Source organism: Chanos chanos, chromosome 3 (genome assembly GCF_902362185.1).
Source record: "Chanos chanos chromosome 3, fChaCha1.1, whole genome shotgun sequence".
NCBI lineage: Eukaryota > Metazoa > Chordata > Actinopteri > Gonorynchiformes > Chanidae > Chanos > Chanos chanos.
This window is the reverse complement of record NC_044497.1, coordinates 14977107-15003721: the sequence shown is the minus strand read 5'-3', so window position 1 is coordinate 15003721 and position 26615 is coordinate 14977107. Positions and strand designations below refer to the sequence as shown.

Below are 26615 nucleotides of genomic sequence, written 5' to 3'. Positions count from 1 at the left end.
CTGCTCCAGTCCCTCTTTTTAAGTATTTTCTAGAGGAGGGGGGAGAAAGTGTCTTGTATGGCTTAGTTCACCGGGCTCCTCTGCCTTAATGCGCTTTTTTTTTTTTCTTTTTCTTTTTTTTTTTGAAGCAAATGCTCTGTTAAATTCTCTTAAATAACATTTTTGAAATTCTCTGGATTTGTTTTTAAGCTTTGATACTTTATCTCAATTTATATATATTCTTCTTTTTCTGTTGCCATGGTAGTTTGGTATCTTTTCAAATTCGTAGGTTTGCTCAGATTCTGGCACATTCCTGGTATCCAGCCGTGTGTCTGTCGGGTCTGGCGCGCTGCTTGGAACAGGAAGCTGGATGTCTGGAGGTCTCTGATTGGCTCTCAGAGCATGGCCGACCAGCATGCCTCTCTGAGGAGGAAGATGGTCAGAAGTTTTAGCAGCAGCCGCAGTGAAGGGGTGGTGAGGGTGGCCTGACCTGAACCCGGACCGCTGCACCCTCCGGCCTCGTTCTCACAGCGAGGCTTTTCACAAAGCAAGCCCGTGTAGGTTGGAGGACATTGGCAGCGTAGGTTGTTCAAACACACACCACCGTTCTGACAGCGCAACAGCTCATTGTCACACACTCGGGCTGCAGCAGAGAAAAAGGGGAGGTGAGAGGTGAGAGTCTAAGTGAGAACTACATGCACACACACACGTGTACACACACACACACACACAAACATGCATGCGCACACACACACACACACACACACACACACACACACACATGCACGCGCACACACACACACGCACATACACACATGCGCACACACTCACACGCACGCACACACATACACACATACACACACGCACAAACACACACACGCACACACACACACACATTCAATATCACTTTCTCTTACACGACTGCTTAGTGAGATATCACATAACCCACCACAGCTGAAAATAGTCAAAGGTAGCCAATAAACTGTGCTGGCAAGTTGAAATATTGATTGAGAAATATTACATCCACAAAATACAATATTACGGAAAATATTCATAAGCAAAAGATATTTAAGAGGAATTTGTCAGATGACTCAATACAGATAAGAACAGTGTATATAACATCACATTCCTAATGTATGGCTATTTTTTAAAATTATCATTGGCTTCATGTACACAGTAATAAATATTCAGTGGAGGTGCAAATATGCAATAATATAACCCAAAATTCTGACTGTACAAAAAGACACAGCAATCATCTCATGACAATTATTAGATCATTTTTCATACCTGTAAATCTTTACTTCATTGTTAAGCTTACACATGTCACCAATCTGTTTTAAATCTCAGGCTTTTAACGTTTTTTTTCTGTTAAATTCAATAAGAACATAAACTTTCCAGTTTTCAACAGTCAGTCTGCACTAGCACCAGACAAGGGCATGTTTGATGATTCGGTGTACAGTGGCAGTTTGGCACAATCCTTTTGCATGCCTGTGGGTTTCTCCAGAAGCAGAGCTTCTAACTGAGCCCAGAGCTGCCATAACTGGTGTGTTCAGTTACGGGACTAGCGAGGCCTGCTCTATTCCCACCAGAGCCAAGCTGCTGAGCGAGCTTAAGGCAAACAAACTCCAGGAAAAAAAAAAAAGAAACAAATAAAACAGCCAACCAAATAAACAACAACAAACCGGTAAAGCAAAATGAATGCTGAGTCATATTAGCAATTACACTGCCAAGTGTTAGTTCCTGCACACAGATACCTATTTGTCCATCATTTCTAATAAACCTTGGAAGGAAGTATATATTGGATGCACTTGCTGAAGAGTACTCACTTCCTTAACAAGTTATTTTATACCAGCTAAGCTGAGAGTGACACAGCTGGTTAGTTAGTGTACAAGAAATTCAGTAAACTGCCAATGTGTATTGTTTTATTACTCAATAATTTCACCTCTTTTAAATATTGTTTTTTTATCTGTAAATCACTCAAACATTTGTTCTTCTTCATGTATTATTCTTCTGCTTGCATACCACTGCCATGTTTGGGCAAAAATATTCCTTTAAACTTGTAACAGCCTGGGAGATGTCCCAACCCGTATTTTTGATTGTCTTCAGTTTTAAAATATGCTTATAAGTTACAAAAAACATGTTACGCCTCCGAAACAAGCCAAATGTGACACACTTGTAAATAAGAGACAGACTAAGACCAAGATTGATTAAGAAATCATGTTCCATCTCCATCAGCAGCTCTTTCCCTCAGACTTCCTCAAAACCAAAGCCAAAAAAAGATAAATTAGCACGAACCAAATTATGACCTGTGGAGCTAGCACGGACCCTCAATTCAACATCTCTGGCACTAGGCTGGTCTACTTGTGGTGGCTCAGAGGACTGTGTTTTATTACAGCATCTGTTTAATGACAGAACAGAGCTATTTTTGGCATGGCCCGGCTGCCAATTGAAGTAGGATGCAATCCCAGCCATAACAGAGGGCTTGGGGGGGTGGGGGTGGAGGTGGGGAGGGTTGGCAGAGACTGTCTACTTCAGGACCCGCAGTCCTAGACCCTTCTGCAGTCCAGAAGTTTTAATGTTGAATTCACAGAAAATGAAGCCTCCAAACTGGGTAATTCATTTTACTTGTTTATCATCAGCCCTCTGTACAATAAAGATTCAAAATCTCTATCATGGCAATTTATTCTTCAACCACTAAACAAGACTCGCGGCGTTCTGTGAGAGAAATGTAATTTGTGAGCAATTTTGACATCAATTGCATATTTAGATTAAAATGATTTGTGGTATTGAGACTGCCACTGAACTGAGTGTGCGATGGTAAAATTTCACATTTGCAAGTAAAGGAAAATGTTTTCTGTATTCTAGGGAGATTTTTTCCCCCATTAGGGAAATTAGTTTAAATGTAGTGTCTAGGACCAGAGCTAACGCTGTAAAGTCATTTAATTGGAATGGCATGTTTTACCTCAGGGGCACTGATGTAATCATGACAAGTACAAGACTTTATTAATTATACATCAACCTTGGGTCCCTTTAGCACAATTTTGTCTACTTTTTTACTTTACAAAAAAGAAAAAAAAAAAAGCCGTCTTGCAAGGCGTGGGCCCGCATTGAGACGACCCTGAATGACACATCCATACAGAAGGTTGGATGGTATGTAAAATGTACTATATTCCTCTGATGTTGTTTTTACCAAGTGGACAATGTGTCCTATTAATATCTTCAGACTGAGTCATCGATAGCACCTATTACCAGCTACAAGTGAGAGGGAGTTTGCAGTAAGGAAAGGTATCTTCAAGTGAAGGGACCGTGTACCTTGACAGAATTTTGAGTACCCTGACAGAAAATGACCTTTCCATCGATCACATCTCTTTTAGTCAAGAGCCTCAGCAAAGGGGTCTCGTGCCAAGTTTTCATCTGAAAGAGGACTTAAAAGAGTCAGCTTTCCACTTTAGTGGGTAAAAGGATTTCCTCTGTGTTTAGGAGCACTTTGGAGCTTTCTTTGTCCCTCTCCCTTTGAATTCTCCCCCTGCTCCACGTCCCTGGACACCCCAGTCAAAAGATACAGAAGCTGAGAGAGGTCCTGCTATGATTTAGAGCTATAAAGAGTACAGAACTGACAGAAACAGAACTAACAGAAATAACTCCTTATTCCTTACTTGTGGGGTACGCAGCGTTCTCCTTCTCTCTGTGTGTCTCCTGCATGCTGACATTATTGCACCCACGGATGATTCAGACTACGCCTTTCACTGATCCTTACTGCAAACAGCTGGTTCCTCTTTGACCTCTATGTGCCTCTTCCTTCATACTCTAATACGTGGTTGCATGTTTCCAGCCAATGAAATAAGACATCTGTTTCAAGTGTGCATCTGTATGACTTTCTCAGCATTTCATAATCTGAGGTACAACTGTAAAACTGTTAGACTGAGCATAAAGTCCAGTGTTTATGTTCCATTTTTCTCTCTCTTTTTTTGAGCAGTGGGAACAGGGGGATATTCTCCCTGATCTATCCGACAATCCTATCTCGTTTACAGTTTGCTGTCATGTAAACAGAGCCTTCCAGCGGAAAATAAATTGCTCAATTTATGAGGTTTACTTTTGATATGAGTGGTAATATTTATAGAGAACATTGTCAGACGTGGTGCGGCGATGGAAAAGAATGTGTGTTATTTGATGAGAGATTTGATTGTTAATTACATACTCCAATCTGCATACAGATGGAGCAAATCTAGACACCTCAGAGACCAGGGTTGGAAAAAAAAAAAAAGAATAAATAAAAAAAAGACTATGAGTGACAAAATTCTGTTTTCCGTAAAGTCTCAACCCTTCAAATTTAGACTTATGAGATTTCGAGTGGAATATAGTACATTTTAACCCAATTTACATCATATAGTGTGAACCACAAATTGAAATGAATGGTTTCCTGGTTCCTGGACATGAAAGGGCGACCTCGAGGCTCCATATGAAAAATGACTCTGGATTTCTGTATGCTCTTGTGTGTATGGAAATGTATGTTAGCCATCGATGTGTATTATGAATGTGCTTGCATGCCTTGTTTCCTTATCACTGGAGCAGAGCACCTCCTCATTAAGTCTGTCCCTCCTCACTGACACCACACCACCTCATCTCTGCCAGCCTCTCTCTCCTAACACGTTCTTTCTTTTTTTTTTTCTCATCCGTTGTTGACCTCCAAGGTCTGCCTGACCCCCCATTCACTCCATCACACTTTGGTGTGTGAGTGTGTGAGAGAATGTGTGAACGTGACAGTCTTGCTCACCTGCATGTTATATCAACCTCATATTGCTACATGTCAAATAGAGAAACTGAATATGTAAACCAAGGAGGAATTGACCTCATTTTGCCAACACACACACAAACACACACACACACACTATGTAGTACATCATCCATCCGCCCTGCCCATTGTCTCCTATCTCTGAAGCCAACACCAAAATTTTTTTACTTTCCAAATAAGAGCTTGACCTGCTGATGACTGCTGATAACATTTTGAACCAAAATGTTTGTGTGTAAACAGTGTTGAGATAAGGGATGAACACACAGTTTCGTTACTGCATATTTTCTCAGTGAGCATCCACCATGCTGTCTGCCGCAAATATTGGTTCAGCTGTTGTGTTTAGCCTGCCCACGGAAAGGTGCCCAGCAGCTCAGAACAATGAAAGACATGCCTGCACATGCAGAACTAGTGGTCCACATCCACGAGCATAGAGCCGCATGACATTCTCATATGGCCAAAAAAAATATGATGCGCTATATGAACGAGCTACTAATCATATCCAGAGTACTGGTATCAATTAAAAAGAGAGAGAGAGAGAAAGAGAGAGAGAGAGAGAGACAGACAGACAGAGAGCGTCTGTCTCAGGACGAAAACATCCATTTGAATTTCTGGCTGTTGGAAATATTAAAGAGAAGCCGCTCGAGTTAGCGTGGGGAAGCGAGAGCAGCAAACAGGGAGCAGAGAAGCGAAAGAGAAGAGAAAAAAAGAGAGAGAGAGAGAGAGAGAGAGAGAGAGAGCACGCAGGAACCAGAGCTGCAAGGTGTTAAAGGTTGGGGGTGAAGGAGGGTGATGTTGGGTAAGGGGGATGGGGTGGGAGGGGGGTGCAGAAGGTTTCTACTTACATTTGCAGCCATTGTCCCACAAATACCCAGGCAGACATTCGTGGCACTTAGCCCCAGTCGCTCCCTCCTTACACTTACAATATCCTGTGCCATTACAGCGATCATTGTCAGAGCCAAAGGGATTACAATTACAGTCTGTAGAAACAAGACACATACACACACTCTCACACACGCTGGAGACGGAGATGAGCTTTAGCCATCTCACCTCATGAATTATGCCCTCAGTACATTTATCTCTACGCAAAGCAGAGTTCTCAAGTCAACAGGGCTCTGCTTCTACAGTCATGCATATTAAGGGTATTTAAAGCTAAAGAGAAATGCATTCATTTAGAAAAAAAAAAAAAAATTTGTGTATTTATTCATTTTAATAGCCATTTCAAAGGAATGAAGTGAGCTATGGGAGCTTGAGAGAGATGATTGACAGTGGTGGACAGGAAAGCTTTTCCATTCGTAATAGAGTTTATAATGAGAGTACATATCTTTACATTTATCTGCACATTATTTTAAAAATTGACATTCTGTTGTTACATCATTAAGCGGCTAATAAAAACATTAACCACTGAAAAGATGAAATGGAACAGAGGCTATATTTTAATTAGGAGTTTTCTACTCTGACACGTGACAGAATGGATTTGGGAAGAAACAATTCAGAGAAAATTCAACAGGTATGGACAATGACACACAGAAACAGAGGGAAATGAATGTCTGTTGTTTCCGGTGCAAGTAATTGTACTTTCTTATAATGGCATTTTGGCACATTATGAAACTGTATCACGGTGTGACACATACATTTTTACATTAACAGTATTGAAATGGGCATTTTTAATCATAACGCACAGTGGGATGTATTTGTCAGTTTCCTATCTGAACAGGAAACCTGGATCATTCCACTTGAAATGGTCCACTACACTATTGTAACCCTAAATGCTACCCTTCAAAAATTAAAAAAAAAAAAAATCAAATTATTCAGCTTTTTTTTCTCCCGTAGTTAATATGTGTAGCAGATGGAAGTTGTCGGCAAAGTCTCATGCCAGGAATTTAACGTGAAAACGAAATCATTCGGTATGCCATTTGCACTCAGCAGAGGTGTGGGCGAAATAAGCTGTCCAATACCCCATTTGAAGTCTAAAGGATGAAACAGAATTTTAAATAATATAATTATCATTCGATGAGGCTTCATATCTTTAACTCCATGATATGTGAACCAAATATTGCTGTTGTCTCGTTTCGACTTATTATGTTATTGACCCATTTCATCTTGCTGTATGTTGCACTTCAGAGACTCATTGCTCTATTTTAGTAGCACCTAGGAAGCCACTGCTTTGGCAGTTTCTGTTAAGATACGTAGTTTTGTTTTGAGCCATGGTGTGAGCGCCACTTTAGGTGCAGCTGGGGTGAAGTGGAGGTTACTGGGTGAGACCTGCCCCCCCCTTGGGGCGGCTTGGCTTGTTTCTGGGTGACAAAGCTGTCCACAGTGCATGATGCTTTTTTTTTTCTGCCTCCATCCCTTTACTGCTGTGATATCTCCCTAGCACCTCAGGAGAACATGGCATGGCAGACATCTCCTCAGGCTTGCTTTGGCATGTTTCTTTCCTCTCTGCATAGGTTTTCCACAGGTTTCTTCCCATTCTGCACATCTCTCTCCCTCTGTCTCTTTCTCACTCTCTCTGTCTCCATCTTGCTCTCTCTGTCTCTGTATCACTGGTTCTCTTTATCACTGCCATTCCCTCACTTTCTGTCACCATTTTTTCTTCTCCTCCTCACTCACTCTTGGGTAATGGAGTTTCATTCTCTCTCTCTCACTCAGGGACAAATGAATGGAGGACAACAGATGCAGCATAAGATTGGTTGGAACCCCCTCCTTCCTCTGGTTATAAATCAATCAGCCTGTGATGCGTTCAGCAGTACATTTGTGTGTAGTGTATCAACATGTCAAGTGAGCTGTGTTTGCCTTTGATGCTTTACAGTAGCGAGTCTGTGGTTTTATTGTGGCTGTATGTAGAACACAAAAGGGTGAGTGACGCGCAGTGGGTGAGAGCAGACAGGACAGGACTGATAAAAAGCCCAGAGAGGAGGAACGATGGAAGACAGGAAGCAGAGGAGGAGATGGAGGCCAGGGGAGAGGGCGGCACTGTGTGCTTACGTAGGATGACTGGTGATACGAATGCTAAGCTTGTGCACGTGTGGTGAAGGATGGTTGGTGGGGGCAGTGGAAGTATGGGGGAGGGTGAATGTGATGGGGGGGCTGACTGACCTATGCAAACATTCTCATCGTCCAGCTCTGCCGAGGCATTGCGGTAGTAGCCCTGTTCGCACAGTTGACAGTGCTGCCCCCTAGTGTTGTGCTTACAGCTCACGCAAATGACCGAGTTTAGCAGCTCGATGTAGCTGCAGCGGTTGGAGTGGCCGAAACATTCGCAGTCTTGCAGAGAAGGAGAGAGATGGGGCCGTGTTTAGGGTGTGTATGCGTGTGTGTTTATGTGTGTGTGTGTGTGTGTGTGTGCGTGCGTGCGTGTGTGTGCGCGTGCGCACACTACGACGGCGTAGGCAAAAAGGGGCACCGCGGCATGCGAGGTTAGCATGAGCTTTGGACGTCAATAGGGCGGGCAAAGCCCTGGCATGAATGCAGCCTGCAGCGTGAGATGTCAGATCACCTTGAGAATGATGGAGAAGCACGTTGTTAGTGAAACGCTAGCCTCAAGCACACCACAATGAATGAGAAGGTGAGGGGGGTGGGGAGGAGCAGTGTTACATGGAAACAACATGATACCAAAAAGTAAGAGAGGATGTAATTTTCAACCTCGGCAAGACGTGACTGCACCAAGTGGTTTGAAATTTACATCAACGGAGTTCTAACTCTACGGGTGATGGATTGATGTCTGAAAAAAGTAGGGAAAAAAAGTAATAACTATGTGAAAAAAAAAATTGTTTGAGAAGGAGCTGGAACTTTAAAATGCAGGAATAAAAAGATGCATCCCGTGCAATCCTATGCAACACCTCGAATATGCAGGTTTCAACCGTCGGGTTTACTGTTGTTTACAATATTCCTTTCACAAAAAAAAAAAAAAAACATGAAAAGGAAAAACACAAGCCTAACCACAGCTTTTATACTGTAGCACTGCAAATATTGAAATGAACAAAGCACGTAACTCAATAAAAGACACCACACTACCCATTCCATTACACTCGGGCCAAAAGGAACCAGCTGAGCGTGCATCCATGAAGATAACACAGGACTCTTATATAAACTGCATTAACTGAAAGTATACACTCCATACATGACAGGCTGTCTATGACTGGCAGTGCGGATACACTCTGCTGGCGTGACAGACACAGACAGCTGCTGGACTCTGCCCTGGCCTGATATCTGGACATCCTGCTTCTCTACCTTCTCATTACTGACAAATCCGTTTGGCAGAACAGCAGTCATCAAGACTCACAGAGGTGGATGCTCTGCTACAATACAGGTGGACCTGGAGAGATAGAAAGCGGGTCTCTCTCTGAGAAGTCTCACCAGAGATACAACAAAAATCCTGGGATGCAAGATTTTTTTTTTTTTTTTTTTTGCTTTTGTTTATAAAGTATATTCTCTATATCACACATATCTCCATAATTAGGCAATGATCAACTGCCCATTGGTTCAGTTGTGAAGAGGCACTGTTAATCTGACTGAGGAATTCAGTATAGGCACAAACACACACACCCTGACACACACACACACACACACACACACACACCCTGACACAAACCCAGACACAAACACATACTGTGATAAAGAGAGGAATCAGCAGGTCATTAACAGTAAAGAGGTAGTATTTGGTGGATTAGTGGTTAAAAGGAGGGGGAGGGATAGATTAGGGTTGAGTGGCTGGGACGAACAGGGCTCATTCTAGATTCATACAGCTAGGGGCAGTACAGGTCAGCACACAAGGGTACTGTATGAATCTCAGAACTCCTACCTCGCTTGCTGTTTGCAACTTGAACAGAGGGGACAGTTGACAAAGCAACTTGAGGAGCTACTGGACAAATTAAAGACAAAAAAACAAACAAATAAACAAACAAAAAAAATATGACCGCTTACTTCAAATTAAATGCTGAATGAAGAGTCTTGAACATGTAAAGCACCAAGTTAGTACTGAATATGATGAAAATTACATTGAAAATAAGTATGAAAAACTTGTAGAAAACACACACACACACACACACACACACACACAAAGAAAATGCAATAATACAAGTTTTTGCACTTGAATTTGTAAGTTTTGCACTGGTGATTTCTCTTTAGAAAAAAAGCTCAAACTCAAACTGTGTCAAAGAAAAAGCCATTTGGGTTCATTTCCCTCCGGTGTCATCATGTACTGTCTCAACAAAGCAGATCCCTCTGCTACCACCAAAAATTTCCCTCAGTCAAAATCACAAGTGGAGGGGGAAAAAAAGGAAACCCAACAAGCATCCATTATTTAGTTTCAGCCACCCATCCCCTCATCCCTCCTTCTAATGCCTTTTCCCCATAAATGCCCTATGACATCCAGCTGCTCTGACTGCTGTTACTGTGAATGACTAAATACAAGCCAGTTGTTTGTGAGACAATTCCAGCAGCACATCTGCACAATGGATTAACTTGAGATTGTCTGAAATCAATCTACATAAAACCTCAGTGAAACCTCCCTGTTCTCCGTAGCTTGACTGAGATAGGATTGAGAGTCTTCTAGAAGTGTCATGCCTAATTAAAATGGAGAGGATAATCAAAGGATATTTAGATGGGTGGAAGTGTATGCCTAGTGCCACAGATTTGCACGGAGGCTGGTGCAGAAAAGGAAAGGGATTGAGGAGGAGAAACAGCGTGGTGCTTCTTTTGGCTGTTGAATAAACGTCGTAATCTGAATACAGCTTTCCGTAGCATCAGAAACCCTCTTTCACCGTACGTGAAAAAGAAAAAGGGAAACAAAAATAAAAGAACTTCCATTTTTGGAATGTCAGACCTCTCCACAAACAAACCACCAAATGTGAAAACTACCCAAAAACTGTTTTTTTTTTTTTTCTTTCATTAAATTTCACAGTTTCTGCAGACCAGGGCTGCTGTATAAGGGAGATCTTAGTTGGAGGTATAGCCTACCTTGGTTTCGGTTAGCAACCCCTAGGGAAGAAACATTCTGCCGAACTGCATGCAATCAGGAGAAACCAGGAGTTATTAGAATGCACTGTCTGCTGTGTGTCAGATGCACTAGAGTGGGTTTGGCTTTGACCAATGGACATAGAGACAGCTACACATACATCTTCGACTTGGCTCGTAACAGAAACTCTCTTGCACCACATAGAACTGCCAAGCCTGACACGGACGAGCAAAATTCATCCCAAGACCAGTTGGACACACACCTTTCAGACATTGTATGTAATTGTGCAGTTTCATGGCTTACTTTTGCCGTAATGGGGATGTTTTAGAGGGATAATGGTAAAATAAAACAAAATTAAAAAAAAAAAATGACAGCAACAGAAAAAGACAAAAAAAAAAAAAAATCTGTTTGAGACTATATTGTGCAAGCCGTGGTATAGTGCACATTGAAGTCATACGTTTAGCCATCCATAGAAAAGCTTGGTTTTGAACGAGGTGTCGGCTTAATTCATCAAGATTGATCATTCAATCAATATCTAATTACGGTATATTTCTGGAAGAAAGAATAACAATGAATAAGTAATGCGAGAGTCCGGGGGTGGAGATGACTGATCATTGGGCGTAACCTCCATAATTACATACAATTCTTTATTTCCTCGGAAAGGGGAAATAGTGGCAGTGTTGGCAGGCAAGGGATGAAGGCATCTCTTATCAGAACCAGAGGCAGCACGAAAGGCCGAAGCCCCAAGCCCCTCCCTCTGAGACCCCTCCCTCCCTCCTTTTCTCCCAACTCAAAAACATCGTTCAGTCTTTGTGTGCTGCTTCGTGGCTGAACTCAGTGTGTGTGTGTGTGTGTGGTCATATGATCAGTGGGCAAAGGAAAGGTAGGGTTTCCAGTGAGGAGTGTTGATTTGAAGAGGAGCAACTCTTCTCTTTCTCTTTAAGGATACTTCAGTGTGCATGCAGACAGGCACACAAAGAGGTATGTGGACCACAGAGACAATTTGTAAAGGGATATGTAACATGAGTAGTCCTTGGATTTTGGTTTAAACAAAAAAAAGAGAAAGAAAAATAATGAAACAAGTCAGGTACGAGTCAAGTTGATATTTCTCGCCGGTATCTATGTTGAATAGAGCCTCCTGACACTCAAGCGCAAGCTATTGTCAAGAATTATTGTATGATTAAAAGATTTTCAGTTTGTTGAATGGATTTTCATTCTTTGTATTGTTTTCAGTTCAAGCTCCAATGGTATTTTATGAAAGGAACTAAAATGAATGGTGTTTCAAAAGAAAAGTATTTTTATCAGTGAGATTTTGTGACACAATCAGTGAAAACCCATCAGCAGCCTAAAAAGGGCAAGTCCACAAAAGACAAACATTTCAATTTCTTTTACGTGAGGTTTGAAAGGGTCCAAATTTCAGTGCAAACAGGCCTGATCTCGGCTTGAGTCTGACATCTTCCATTTAAATTATCCAAGACCAAGAAAAGCATGACAACAGCTGAAAATGGCTGTGATCGTGTGTGCATATGTAATCAGAGTAAGAAAAATTGTGAACTTCTTCGGTTTTGCGGCGGACTTGCCCTCTCATGGGAATTTTCCCCGGCTGGGTGCTGAGAACCGAACAGACCAAAACAGAGCGGACACACTTTGCTATTCTTTATTATCAGTGTGTGTTGAGGACAGTGGGGGAAAACCCAGTATTAAAATGGATAACACAAGCACAGCTCTCCGTGTCTTTAATATAAAGGTAGCACTTGCATTGGTAATAGCTGTTTATCTCAAGGGCCCCAAAATCTTCAATCCCTAAAGGTAATAAAACATATTAATTCTATAACAGTGGATAAGTTGGTCCAATTCATCTCATATTCGGTTTTGCATTTGTTGTTTTGTTGGGAAAATTTTAGATATGCGAAGGTGAGCCAGATGTGACAAATTGTAATCAATATTATTCTCCTCTTAGCACAGAATCTTACACTGCCAGAATGGCATTTTAAAATATTAATCTAATCCGTAATGTCTGCATTTGGCAATTTTAGCTGGTTTAATTAACTTGAAAATAGAATTGAGAAAAGTCAATAAAGAATTTAATTATCCTCAAACAACAGTAGGAGAAAAACAGCCCTTTTCTCTCTAGTGAAGTTTTGGAGCAAGTTTTATCGTCCTCAAGGACGTTGGATTATTCCTAATTTCTGCAAGTCTGCAGAAGGTAACACGAACTGTACAAAATTTTGTTTTGTTTTGTTTATATCCTCCTCATGAAACATTCACCACTGCAGGAGGAGAAACTGTGCAGACAGGTCATTAATGAGATTATGGGTCCTCTTGATAGAAAATAATAATAATAATAATAATAATAATAATAATAATAATAATAATAATAATGAAAAAACTATTGAAAGAGTGCTTGTGAGCGTGGCCTAGCTGAGACTGAATGGAAGACTGGCTTGAAGTGTGTCCTTACTGTGTAATGAATAAATGCAGGTGCAGTCGTGTTCTCCACTGAGGACTGGAGGATGACGTCTGGGACGGGAGGCTGCGTGGGGTGGAGGGGGGGAGGGGGAGGGCGATGTCTGGAGGGACAGTGTGAGTGTGAAGGTCATGCAGAGGAAAGATAGCGTGGCACATGCTTGAGGAAAGTTGGCATTGAGAAGTAAGCAGGGACAGAAGGGGTACGAGTAGAAAAGTGACTGTCCACTTTGGTCAAACGCTCATTTCCGCTCTTACGTGATATTTCACTCATACATCTTTAGTCCAGCTGTTTCAAGTACTGATTCCAAATACTGATTTGAATATTGACCTTCCAATACATTCTAATATACATACTGTGCAAGGCTAAGAGACCTAGGAATCTAATCGACTGAAAAGATGTTAATTCAATTAAAAACTGCGGTCCACAAGTTAACACATGAATCAATATGTTCATTATCAAATATCTGTTGGTAATATAAATTCATATACGCCAAATACATTCCATAATATTGGACTGGTAGAGAGTGTCTCCTTCATGTTGCAAAAAGTTAGCAGATGATCAAAACAAAGGGGCAGCTTTTGTAAAAAAGGATCCAAAAATACCTATGCCTTTCAAAAATACTGACTTAATCTGCAGAGGTGTTTCAGGACCAAATCTGAGCATTTTTCTCATACTGGCTCATCCATTCTCGACATGTGGCTGATATTACACAGCGCATTTCTGATCTTTAATACGAACAGGGGTGCACCAACCCCTCCTCCTACCCCAAACACACACACACACACACACACACACACACACGCACCCTCCCAACCACCCACCCGCAAAGAAGCTTCCAGATGCACCGGGGAGAGGCGATTGATGTGGAAACAGCTGGGCTTTGAATGCACTTTGACTTGTTCAATATTTCTGTGGCTCCTGTTTTCCTATTGAGCCTCCCAGCTGCAGTAACTCTAGCTGTCTGTCGGCTCCCGGGGCCCCTTGCAGCTCCAGATAATACCACGCAGTGCTGCAGTGCTCATATTAAAATGACCTTTCCCATATTCCACTTGTGGAGAGGTCTCTGACTTCAATAAGTATATGTGCCATTTATTTATAATACATATGAAGAAATAAGACTCGGGGAGAAAAAAAACCACATTTTTTTTGTATGCATACAAAAACATCCATTCTTCTCCTCTGCTGTCTCTTGAATGTAAATTAATGCAACCCACACCCACAATCTAGGTGGCCATGAGTTATATGACTGTTACCTGGAAACAAAACTAATCCCTGTCAGAAGGAGCACTTTCAGTCCAGTTATCACCGTATGGTTGAAACTCAGCAGACCCTTACATCAGAAATGAGCGTTTAGCACTAGGTGGACTTATGGGATATGATGAGCGAAGCCAAAGCATTTTCATGCATCTCGTTTTTTTCACTGCGGTGAATTTGTTTACTTACTAACTGGCCCGACGTTGTTTGGAACACCTAAAAGAGAGCAACAACAACAACAACAAAAAAAGGAAAATAAGAAAAGAAAAGACACTGCATAAGTTTACAGTTTTTACAAACAGATGACATAACCACTCAGAGATAAAGTATAAACAGTGAATTTTAGAAAAGTCCTTCAGTTGAAGGCTAGGATCCTGCTCGCTAAAAGATACTGACGTATGTCAAATGTTTAAGAAGGAATGCCATGCACTTCATCCTTTTTTAATGTACCCGTCTCTTCTAAATCATTGACTGTGTGACTAAACAACCAAAATTAAAACAATTCAAAGCAGAGAACCAAACAAAAAGAAGAAAAAAGGTTTTAGTTTTTAATAGCAAGAGATGCTCTTTCATTACCACCCACTGTTGAACTGAGATTACCATTCTGTCTTATGATGACAAATACTTGGAAATATCGGCATATTTGTTTAAGTGGACATCTCAACACGTTGACAAAGCTGACATTACCAGTTTTCTCATGAGTTTTTTTTATTGCTGTTTGATTGTCATTGATTTTACATTTGAACTGGGGGAGTGTAGTCCTGAGGTCCGTCCCAGTGTGTGTGTGTGTCTGTGTGTATTTTGTCATTGCTGTTGACAAGTAGTCAGTTACAACAGCAGGGAGTCTGGTGATATTTGTGTACAGGTTATGTACAGAAAGAAAATGCAGAGAAGTGAAATAAGTTAAATAATAAATAATATTGTGCAGGGCTTAGCATCATGAAGTGAATGGATGGTTCGGCCACAACACTGCTTCAGACACATTTTCTGTTAAAATTCTTTCTCTTCTCACTTCTTTCTAATTCTCTCTCTTTCTCTCTCTCTCTGTCTTATTCTTTCTTTCTCTTTCTCTGTTTCTCTGAAGGGCCAACTCTCTCACGCTGTCATTTGGGGGCGGCAGGCGGAACCCCTGCCATGTGACATCGATCTGGTTCACGTTGTCTAATCTTTCTCTCTGATCCCTGTTTGACAGGGATAGTTAGGAGCCAAATTTATGACCTTTTGGGAGGAGGTGAAAAATGACTGAGTGATTGGGCAAATGGAACGTCTGGAGACAGAGAGAGAGAGGGAGAGAGAGAGAGAGAGAGAGAGAGAGAGGAATAAAAAGAGGGGGTTTACTGTTCAAGACTACATACTGGAACTTCATAAAGACAGCTACCATTTCTTCTACTGCTGTGTTTAAGAGCATTCATGTTCAAAATAAAAGAATTCAGTCTCAAGCATTTACTTTGAAAAAGTGTCCTTCATAGACTGTGCAATGAAAAGAAGAAAAGAAAAAGTTTTGAAAGCAGAAGGCACCTTTGAACACCTCAGAGTATCTCTATGAATATATATTCTAATACAATATAAGGTTTCAACCTTTTTTTTTTCCTAAAGCTTAGATTCTACTTGAGCTTGTAGTAATTATTCTGTGTCAACAAAAATGCAGGTCTAAGAGAAAAAAGAAATAATGAACTAATATAAGTAAGCAGTACCATTTCACTGTTGGTTGTGAATCTGGGGCGATGAAAGGATATATTAGGTTGTATTGCTGTTATGGGGGTTGCAGTGAAACGATGACAAAATCATACGAACTGGGGACGTCGCTGACTCGGCAGAAATGTATACAGAGCTATCTATACTTGCTAAATAGCACCTGAAATGTAATACAGCACCTACATGCTCAGCTCATGGACATGGCACTGCAGAACAATGTGCCTTTGAGGACAAACTCAGCTTTTGACTAACAGTTTATTTATATTTATTTTCCAGTTTACTGCGCGGCTAGTATTACCTCTTTATGTTAACTGTCTCCTGATGGAGAACCCCTTGGTCTGAGACAGATGCTAAATATCATGTGTCCAGTCATTAGATTAATTTTCAATCAACATCATATCCAATCCGCTTCACCTGGTGAATCTCTCCATTAAGCTCCATAACAGAAATCTAATTGTGTAGTCCAATACAGGAACGCATTAGACTGCTTATGTTTATTGCACATTTCATTGATTTTATCATCTTCACTTTTCAGACTCTGTAAGGTCACCCATCTCTAGCTACAGAACATGAGCTGAAAAGGAGTGCACTGGACACACACACACACACACACACACACACAAGAAGTCTTTACAGAGAGCATATTTAAAAAGACATAGAATAGAGAGGCAGTCAGAGGTAGAGAACGTGAAAAGAAGCAGAAAGAAAGAGAGAAAGAAAGAAAGAAAGACATAGCAGGATACATAATACATGTACATACATATTAATCTATTCTCATAATTAGCTGTCAAAACTAAGTAAGGTTAACAGCTGCACTTTTTCACAAAGCTGACTGCTCTGCCTTAAAAAATTTTCACTGGAGAGGAACCTAAAACAAAGACTCATGGGAAAAGGCAGCACACCGGTACTGAATTGAAATCAAAAATATCACCTCATTTTCACCATATTACATTTCCCTCCAGTTGTTAAAACCACTTCTATATAAGTGACTCCATTTCAATACATCCAGGCAATTATGTTGTCAAAACACACCCACATTGTTGTAAGCACCTGAGTGGGAAAAAGAAAAAAAATGCTAGAGAGAAAAAAAAAACAACGAAGGAAAAAAGGAAGAAAGCATACACCCACATATACCTAAACACATGTTGTGCTGACAGTTAATTTTTCAGGCTTCCTCCCAATGAATGATGGGATGCAATTAACCCAACCTGGGCGAGATCTGTTTTGGCCTACATAATACACTCATCTGCCAGCCAAGTTACCAAGCTCCGGGGACAACCATTGGCTGACCGCAAAAACTGTGATGGCCTAACCATTTCCCATTGGAGTGCTGATCTGCCAATTAACCACCCACTGCTTGAGTCAGGGAAAGGATACCTTTGCCCAAGGCGTTAAGCGTTGCCTTCATTTTTTTCCCTTTACATTTTTTTCCCTTTATTTATTTTTCTTTTGCCTCTGCTTGTGTCATTGAAATGATAGTGAATGCCTGTTGGCCTCATTATATTTTTTTTCTGGTAAAAAACAGGATTCTGACCTTCACAGTGTCTTCTTCTGTTTGCTTTGTGTCCACCTGGGCGCTCCAGAAAAGCTTATCTCCAAAAATGTCCACCACTGGCAAAGTTGGTAATTGTTTTTTTTTTTTTCTTTCTTTTTTTCTAAGCTGCACATGTCCCCTGGCAGTCCATTGTGTATGTGTGTGTGTGTTTGTGTGTTTTTCTTCTCCAAGGCACAAGCCATGGAGAGCATAACGTGTCGGAAAGGTATTTTGCCGATCCGCACCACGGACCACCTTAAGTAATTCTACGGGTTTTCTCTGGAGCACAATTACACCGTGCCTTTGCCAGAATAAGTAGCAGCTCCTTCTGTGTGTCTTACAGGTGGGGAAAAAGAGAATAGATTTGTATTGAACGTGGCAAGTGGAAAACAGCGGCAGTGCTGAGTGAGAGGCACAGTTCACATTCTGAAAATGTGACAGAGACACAGGAGCGACGGCGGAGAAATCCGGAGACAGAAGAAACAAATATTTGAAAGAGAGATTACTGCTGCAGCTGCATATGTGGAAAAGGCAAAATAAACAAGCCGTGGTCCCAGGAGAGAATACACAGAGCATGAAACAAAACACACTCACACATACACACACACACACACACACAGAGTGTGAGAGAGAGAGAGGAGAGAGGAGAGAGAGAGAGAGAGAGAGAGAGAGAGAGGGAGCAAGGGAGCAAGGGAGAAATAGAGGGAAAGGAGTAAGAGAGAGAGAGACGGTGAAGGTGTAGGTAGAGGATCAGGATTCCATGCAGAAAAACCCAACGCCACTGGGAAATACAACAGAAAATAGAAGGGTGTGTGAAACCCGTTGGGGCTGGCGTTAGGAGTTAAAAATGTTAAACTGAATAATTACTTTACATAAACAGTACTAACAACTCCTCTCTATAATGTAGGAGACACAATAGCCACCTGTCCTTGCAGATAACTGTAATTACAGCATCCTTAAAACACTCCAGAGCACAGTTATGGGGACTCCTCTTAATTACAGCGCAAGACCCCCTTTTTCCTAAACAGACTTCGCTTAGCACCTTTTCGCCGCGTCATCATTTACTTTAAGGTGGGCGAATGTTAAATATTGAAAAAACGTACAGTATAAAGACCTGCGTCTTTCTCAACTGTTCTGTTAAAATGTAGCCGCGATGGAGGAGAGAGTTAGATGGAGAAGCATTTAGGTGTGTGAGCAAAGGGGATAGGAACTACACTGCATCTGTTGTATTCTCAGCGGTGCATTGGTGGCACCATTTGATTCAAGAACGCCCAGAACCACCAACAAGCACAGTGACATCTGGCAGTTCTGCACTAATGTGCTCTAATTAAAACACAAAAAACAGAGACTGGTTGTTATAGGGTTCTGCTTATGTAGATAGTCATTTGCTCGGATTGTGACCGTAACCTCCAGATGTGAAGCCTTTCTTTTTTTCTTCTCCTTCCTTCTTTTTGCTCTGCCGAGTTAAGCCGGGCTGAAGGAAAGGAGTATTAGGAATCTTGTGTCTCAGTTTATCCCCCAATATCTTGTTAGTCCTGTATACTGCGTTCTCCCATACATCTTCATGGTATTTTCATACAAATCTCTCTCTCTCTCTCTCTCTCTCCCCCTCTCCCATGCTCACTCTCTCACCCTCTCTGTGTAGCCTACGTAGATCTTGTTAACTGTGATGTATATGCTAGATGCTGTAAGGAGCACCGTAACAGAGAATAATTAAATGTTAAAAAGCACTAAAAATCAATAAGTCACATAAAAAGCTTACGTTACGTTTGGCCTTCATCCCAACGTTACAGAGGTCTAGGGCCTTGAGCAGTTTTCAAAACCCCAGGCAAATTCACAGTGGTACCCGGTTCTTCTTTAGAGCTTTGATCTGAGGTAAATTACACCTTCAGTTCAGTTTGATTTCAGTGGTTCAACATGCGGTGCCTAATCCTTCAAGGACATGGGGAATTCTTGAGCATAAAATGTTCAATACGATTCCCTCAAAAATATGAAAGAAAATTGGAATATCAAAACAAAATCCATTATAATTGATCACTCATGCTGTGCGCCTATAATAACTGTTTTTTAAAAATAAACAGTTCCATATAACGACAAACTGGAAGGAATAAACACGTTACTTGTGGGCTGAAACTATGCTAAGCAATTTAACTCTTACTGATGAATCCATCTTCTTTCACAGTTACGCTTGTTCCGTCTCCAAGTTTAAAATAGATTGTGTGATTTCAGGAGGAATGTGCTATGTGTAGATGTATATATATATATATATACCTGACATTCTATGTGGATACAGGGGTTTTTCTCATAACCAACAACGTGACAGAAATTGTCATTCAGAGAAGCCTGTATATTGATGTCTGCACTCTTGCAAAAGAGAAGGAAATGGCGGCATGGCCCTCTCCTCTGTGCTTGTGTATGGCAGAAATGGACTGTCAAAGGTAATTCTCAGACTGATCCCTCTCCGACACAAACTGAGAACATGGTTACATCCCGGAGGGATGACTGCTCCGTGACAGGCAGCGATACACACTTTTCTATCCTTCAGCTACACACAGGTCTTCTTTCCTCCTCATCGCTCTGAGTTCAGCCTTCAGAAGGCCTTCTGATGGAAGAAATGACACTGCCACATGTACGCAAGACTGCTCATTGGTTAATGATTCAAAGCTGCTTTTTAAGCATATCAGATGACTTAATGTATGTCATAAAAAGATATTAAGCCTTAATCGTATTTCCATCTCCGTCTAATTTGTCTCAATCAGTGTGCCATATGTTCTCTGTGCTGTGAACACAACACAGCAGAGAAAGGGCCAGATTTGGCGGTGAATGGTTTTGGAAATAATAAATTGTAAGGAGAAGTTTTTCTGTCAGAAACATGAATTATCTTTATTCTATGGGGAGAAGAACATTAATGCATTATAATTTCTTTTTTTTTTTTTTATCCCTCTCCCAAGCATGATAATCAAGTTTAAAGAAAGACTGTCTCTCAGTTTTGGATGGCGGCTGTTGAAAGTATTAGTAATGCCCAGTTAGTCTAAGCCTCAAATGACCATCCAGGCCCACTCTCAAACTCATAAACTGCATCAGTGGTTGGGAAGAACACACAATGGTACCGCAGGAAACAAACACACACACACACACACACACACACAGAGAGAGAGAGAGAACGCGTCCAAAGTGGATATAATCATACAGCTTGCAACAATGAAACTCAAAATCTTGCTAACATGCACACAATTTAGTTAATCAGTCTGTTGTGTTGCTTTCTCACAACACTGTTTCCATTTTATGTGTGTCCTTGAAGCATTGTGTTTGAGGACAGCTAAAGTCTACCATCTGAGCATAACTAGACAGCTAAAGTCCACCATCTGAGCATCACTAGACTGTATGTAAGTATTCCCATGGCTTGTATTATTAGCTACATAAGCTTCTGACGGCTAGCAGTTAGCTTGTAATAGTCTAAACATTTTTCATTCCCATCCCTAATTTTCCCTCAGTCAGACTCAGTTAATTTCTACTACAAACTGATGTAAAAGCACTTACTGTGAAATGCATATTCAGAGATAAAAGAGTAGAGAGATGTATATAGCATTAGCGTAGCACTAACTAATGCATATGTTGTTGTTTATTAAGGGTCGGTTTTCCAGATGGAGTTGAAAGTGGGTTAATGAGGTCTATAGAGAGAGCAGATCCATTGTCAAAGTTAGGGCAGGCTCAACAGACATGCTTGGCTGACCAAAAAAAAAGGATATGAATGCCTCGATACTCAGAGTCCTCTGCTTTTGTCCCCCTAAAGACACATTTACAGGGAAGTATTGTGTGTGTGTGTGTGTGTGTGTGTGTGTGTGTGTGTGTGTGTATGTTCTGGATGTAGAACTTACAGATATTTGCTGTGCCCTTGGGGATGGGAAGATAGGAACCAGCACTCCACGCCCGGCCCTGGTAATTCCGTTTGCAGCGCCCACAGTCTGGCCCTGTGGTATTGTGTTCACACTCACAACTCAACTTCTCTTTGTCAAAGATGCAACTGTTGGCATGAAGGTTGCACTTGCATCTGTCAAGGAAGGGAAAATATGAAATTAAGCAAAAAAAAAAAAAATATATATATATACGTGGTTTTTCGATCACATAATTCAGTTACTGTAAAGAGTGATACTGGGGATGGGGTGGGGTGGACAGAAGGGTATGAAAAATACACTCCAAGGCCGGAAAGACCTTGGACATTATTTGCATTTCAACAAAACATACTTTGGTGTGTGCTGCAGTTTCCTAAAAATGACTTCCAACTGAGCAAACAACATGTAAAATTCTACAAAAGCCACACTATTACCCCCTCCCCCCTACACCTTTTTTTTTTCCTTGAGAAATAACCTTTCTTATAATTGTCTCTCTGGAGAAGACATAATTGCAGAAAGGTCACGTTTTCTGTGCAAGGGAAGGAAAAAAAAAAAAGAAAAAAGAGAGATAAATCAGAGAGAAAAGAAGTCTTGCCAGCCCACTGAGTGAAACAAGCCTGGTAGAATTGTTGTACGCAGGGAAAGAAAAGAGGAGAAGAGCTGAAAGCTTCTTGGGTAGCAAGTGGGTCTAAGACAGTACCAGAAGAAGAGATTGGCAGGGGGTAGGACAGAACGAGCATGAGAAATGATAAAAGATAATGAGGGATCTCCAACAGCAGCAAAGAAAGGATGTTAAGGCGTGTTCCCAACCTCTCCTACATGGATACAAACACACAGGGTGCATCAGATCATTGTAAAGACATTTCAATTGTCTGACAACCCGCTGTGGTATTTATATTTCAAGACAAACAGTTAAACACCTGACTGTATAAAAAAAAATGAAGAAGAAGAAGAAGAAGAAAAAAAAAAACATCCCACGGGTGTGGAATATTGTCAACCCTTAAAGCTTCAAACCATAAACTTTTAGACCTTTAAACCTGAAGGGTTTTCAAAGGTCGATTCTAAGGTAAAGTGGCTAAAATTTTATGGAATTTTATCCAAATGAAATATGGCATCTAATAACTTGTCCCAAAACATCTAGTTTAGCTCCGATTTCCAAACCCCAGTCATCAGGTACAAAGAGTTAATTACATAGCATATGTGCATATTGGGTTTAGACAGACAGAGCTTGTTTTCCTCACTAAATACAACAAATAGATCACAGTTAGACCAGTTTAGATTTCACAAATATGTATTATTTTTCCTGTTTATGTCCACAGAGTTTTACTACATTTATAAATAGATAAGCAGAACTTTCTGTGGAGTGGATTCAAAGAGGTAAAAGAGGAGAAATAGATTAAGGATATTAATATTATTATATACTGTAGTTTCGTTGTACAATAGAGGTTACAGCAGAAATTCTCATCTTGTTAGATATGGTATACAATGGATTACGTCAGATAGGCTTCAGAAAATACCATGAAGATCTGTGCAAATTGAAATATATATCCTTTCTGAGTGACATTACTATCCTGCTCCTCTCTAGCCAAGTAAATCCCAGAGGGAGAGGGAACGAAAGAGAGAGACAGAGAATCGGAGCGAGGACAGATACATAGCTTGGAAAACAATCATGAAGAGCTTGAAGGAGGAGACTCAGTGACAGCTGGCGCTGTTGATCTGGTCACAGCTAGCATTTTGGGCTTTAAGACGCTTAGCATGATCCGGCAGATAAATATGACAATTTAAAGAAACGATGTCCACCCCCCCCACCCCCCACCAATCACTCCACTTTGATGTGGCCGTCTGGGCAGGTGCCTGGGCTGGATTACGGCCATATAACCGCCCGAACTGACGTATCCAATCCTTGACGGCGGCGTTAGATTCGGCCCAGCGTGAATATGGCCTAGCATTATTAAAACCATTACTGCTCTGCGTGTGGGAGGACGTGCACGGAGGTCCTGATGGGTATGATGCGTCGAGATGGAGCTCGGCGCTGACAAATGACTGCTCGGTCTCTGCAGGTATACACGGATGGCATCAATGATAAGGCATTATTCTCCAGACAGTCTCATTTGCATCTCATTACCAAATGGCCTTTTTTTTTTTTTTAGCTCTGCGGAAGGGCATATGAAGCTCCAAGACCATCCAAAGCATCAAAGACACCATCCTTACAGCTGACGCCTGTCAACAATCTATGCGAAGTTTATCTTGTCATCTTGCGTGTGTGTGTGTGTCTGTGTGTCGTGTTTATCCATACACCTGTTAAGTCACTGATCAGATCTTGAAATATCACGTTATAATGGACTGTTTAACTCGATATAAACATTAAACAGTCAGCATCTGTGAACTATAAAGGTAATAAGTATATGAAATCTGCAAAATAAAAGTTTATGATTTGTTTAACAATTCCATACACCATATAAACTGATGAAAATCTTAACGTTTGCCCAATTAAAATTACTCTGGCATTAAAAACGAACGTGCGTCCAGGACTAGGCGGCTCACTTAGAAGCACAGAGACCACACAACAACAAAGTTGACACATCTGAAGGCCTCAAGCACATCGGTGCTTGAAATTCTGCTGAGGCAGTCTGATGGACTCTTTTTGTATTTGGGGGGGCGAGCGGTCTTTTAAGAGAGGGGGGAGTCTTAGCCTCCCCATAGTGTCTTGTGCGATTTAACCTTCAGTATCCCTAAACACTGCCAACATTTTAATCACCCCCATCATGCCACAGTGCTGACATAATGAAGGAAGTACACCATGGGCTCATGGGGTCTTTCTTGCCACCGGCATGGTTGCATTGCTCTCGGTCACTGAACACTTTCTCTCCCAACCTGGTCTTCGGGGGAGACCGCAAGTGGCAGCGGACCAAACTGAAAAGGCCGCAAAGTTTATTTAATCAGACTTTAATGCCATATCTGTTCTCAAGGGTCACATTTATTACTTTTTTTTCCAACAAACTATGCGTGCTACATTCACAATGAGCCTCTCCTCCTCAGAAGGAATATCTATTATGAATATACTTTTTTTGCTTGGGTGTGAGGGCTTCAAAGAGATGCGTAGCCTTAGGCACAATGGAGAGTCCCAAAGCATGTCTGGTAGAGGTCAGAGCATGTATTTATTAAATTACCCAAGAGGCCATTGCCAAGCTCTGTTTTGAGAGTTTAACGTGCCACACACACACACACACACACACACACACACACAAAAGTACTGTAGATCTTTTATTTTTCTTCCTTCTTTTTTCCCCTCTTAAAGACTTCTACATTCTTCAATATAGCTGACAAAAAAAAAAAAAAAAAGTTGAAAGCTCCCCTTGAAAGGCAGGAGACAGAAAATGTTGGGAGGGAGAGAATTGTTTATTTATTTAATACTTTATTTATTTATTTGTCTTTTACAAAAATAGTAGAACACTGCCAAGCCAGCCTCCACCCTGTTTGCCTGCAGCACAGGAGTCTGTGACCTCCAAAGTAATGGAATTGTGATTGACAATGAGACTGCAAACAGCATATTGCACTTTCTCTTCCAATGTTATTAGTAAAAATAAAATAAAATAAATAAAGAAACAAATAAAAACAACAACAACAAAAAAGAGAAAACAGTGCACCATCTACCAAAGGATGTTTAATATATTATATCTGATCTTCTTCCCAAGTGGTTCATTGAATGACAACAAAATAGGCAATTTTGCAAAGCCACTCTCTCTCTCTCTCATGCTGGGGTATTATGAACAAACATATCTGTAGATAATTAATCGCAATTATCTCCAAATGAGGCCTGCACACGCAAGCCACAGCCTGCTGATGTAGCCAAATTGAGTCGACTGTTGTCTGCTTTGTCCTTAAGTGAGCTAAGTGAGTAAAGCAATTAAATTTATTCAAACATGCAGGTGCTATTCCAAAATAGTAAATTAGGTCAAATGCTTGGTGAATAAATGTTTGCTCATGTCTGCATATAAAAAAAAACCCATTCTATAAATGAGCAGAGAACAGGGGATAAAAGGGTCTACTTCTGACTCTATTACGTAACTGCAAATTGAAATAAAATTGCGGGAGTGCATGTTAACAAGGCCGGGGGTGTGCACAGGTGATTTGCTGGATTCAGACACAATGAGCAATTATGGAAGGAGCATAAACAGCGCTTTTCATATTTATAGCTTCATCGCGGCAATTCCCCTGCACCCTCCAAGTGAAAAAAAGGCACGAGTGTGTGTGTGTGTGTGTGGGGGGGGGGGGGGGGTTACACAGTATTGTAGACTGACATGGAAAGCCCTGTGCTACAGCACTTCAACCCAAATTAGCTGTAAACGGATTTCGCCATCCTGTGCATTGGCCAGAATTGCCTACTGAAAATGCCTTCCCCAGGACCACGGCGTAGGAGAGGGAGGGAAGAAAAAAAAGACGGTTGCTCCCCTGAGACGGCCCTTAGCGAGCGTTCAAACCTCCCACAGTCCACACGGATTTGACAGGAGGAGGAGTGAAGGTTCAGGGTCAGGTCCAAACACCCCCCCCTTCCCCTCCTCCCCCCATGGGAACTGGACAGAACCAGAGAGGTAGCCTTCAACAACAAACATTTCAGAAAGTCTCCTTTGGGTCCAACTTACCTCATTGTTCCCTGTTTACACAAACAATCAGTGACAGCTGCGGTACTACAGTGCACAACCTGCCAGCTTATGAATCAAGCTATTTTTAAGTAGTATTAATAGCTATTTTGTCCAGACTTTTACTCAACACCCGGGAGGTAAGCATAGCACTGGAAGTACAGCGACTGAACCACAATTACCAGACAGCTTCAATTGCTTTGAAAATATTCCATTTGCGGAATTACGGAGCCTGCTTAAATAGGCAATTAGGAAGTGGAGTGGAATAGAAGTGTATGACCCGGGAGGTGAACTATGACACTACGCATATGATGAGGCATTTCAAATTAGTTTAATGAACAAGTCAGAGAAAAGTGAACTGTTTCCCACTTAATCTGGTCATGTAGGCCTGACATCCTCAGA

At 41.2% G+C, this 26615-nt stretch overlaps 1 protein-coding gene across 1 annotated transcript in view; it reads right to left on the bottom strand.

Annotated features, from left to right (window-relative positions):
- Positions 1 to 374: 374 nt before the first annotated feature.
- The window catches only part of ntng1a (netrin g1a), a 65510-nt gene continuing 39269 nt past the window's right edge, over positions 375 to 26615 (bottom strand). Inside the window, exons 3-7 of the mRNA XM_030767606.1 lie at positions 21559 to 21731; positions 14641 to 14667; positions 7868 to 8035; positions 5614 to 5748; positions 375 to 622 (exon numbers count right to left, since the gene is read on the bottom strand). Coding sequence (XP_030623466.1) covers positions 375 to 622; positions 5614 to 5748; positions 7868 to 8035; positions 14641 to 14667; positions 21559 to 21731 — 751 coding nt within the window. The remainder of the gene's footprint in view (positions 623 to 5613; positions 5749 to 7867; positions 8036 to 14640; positions 14668 to 21558; positions 21732 to 26615) is intronic.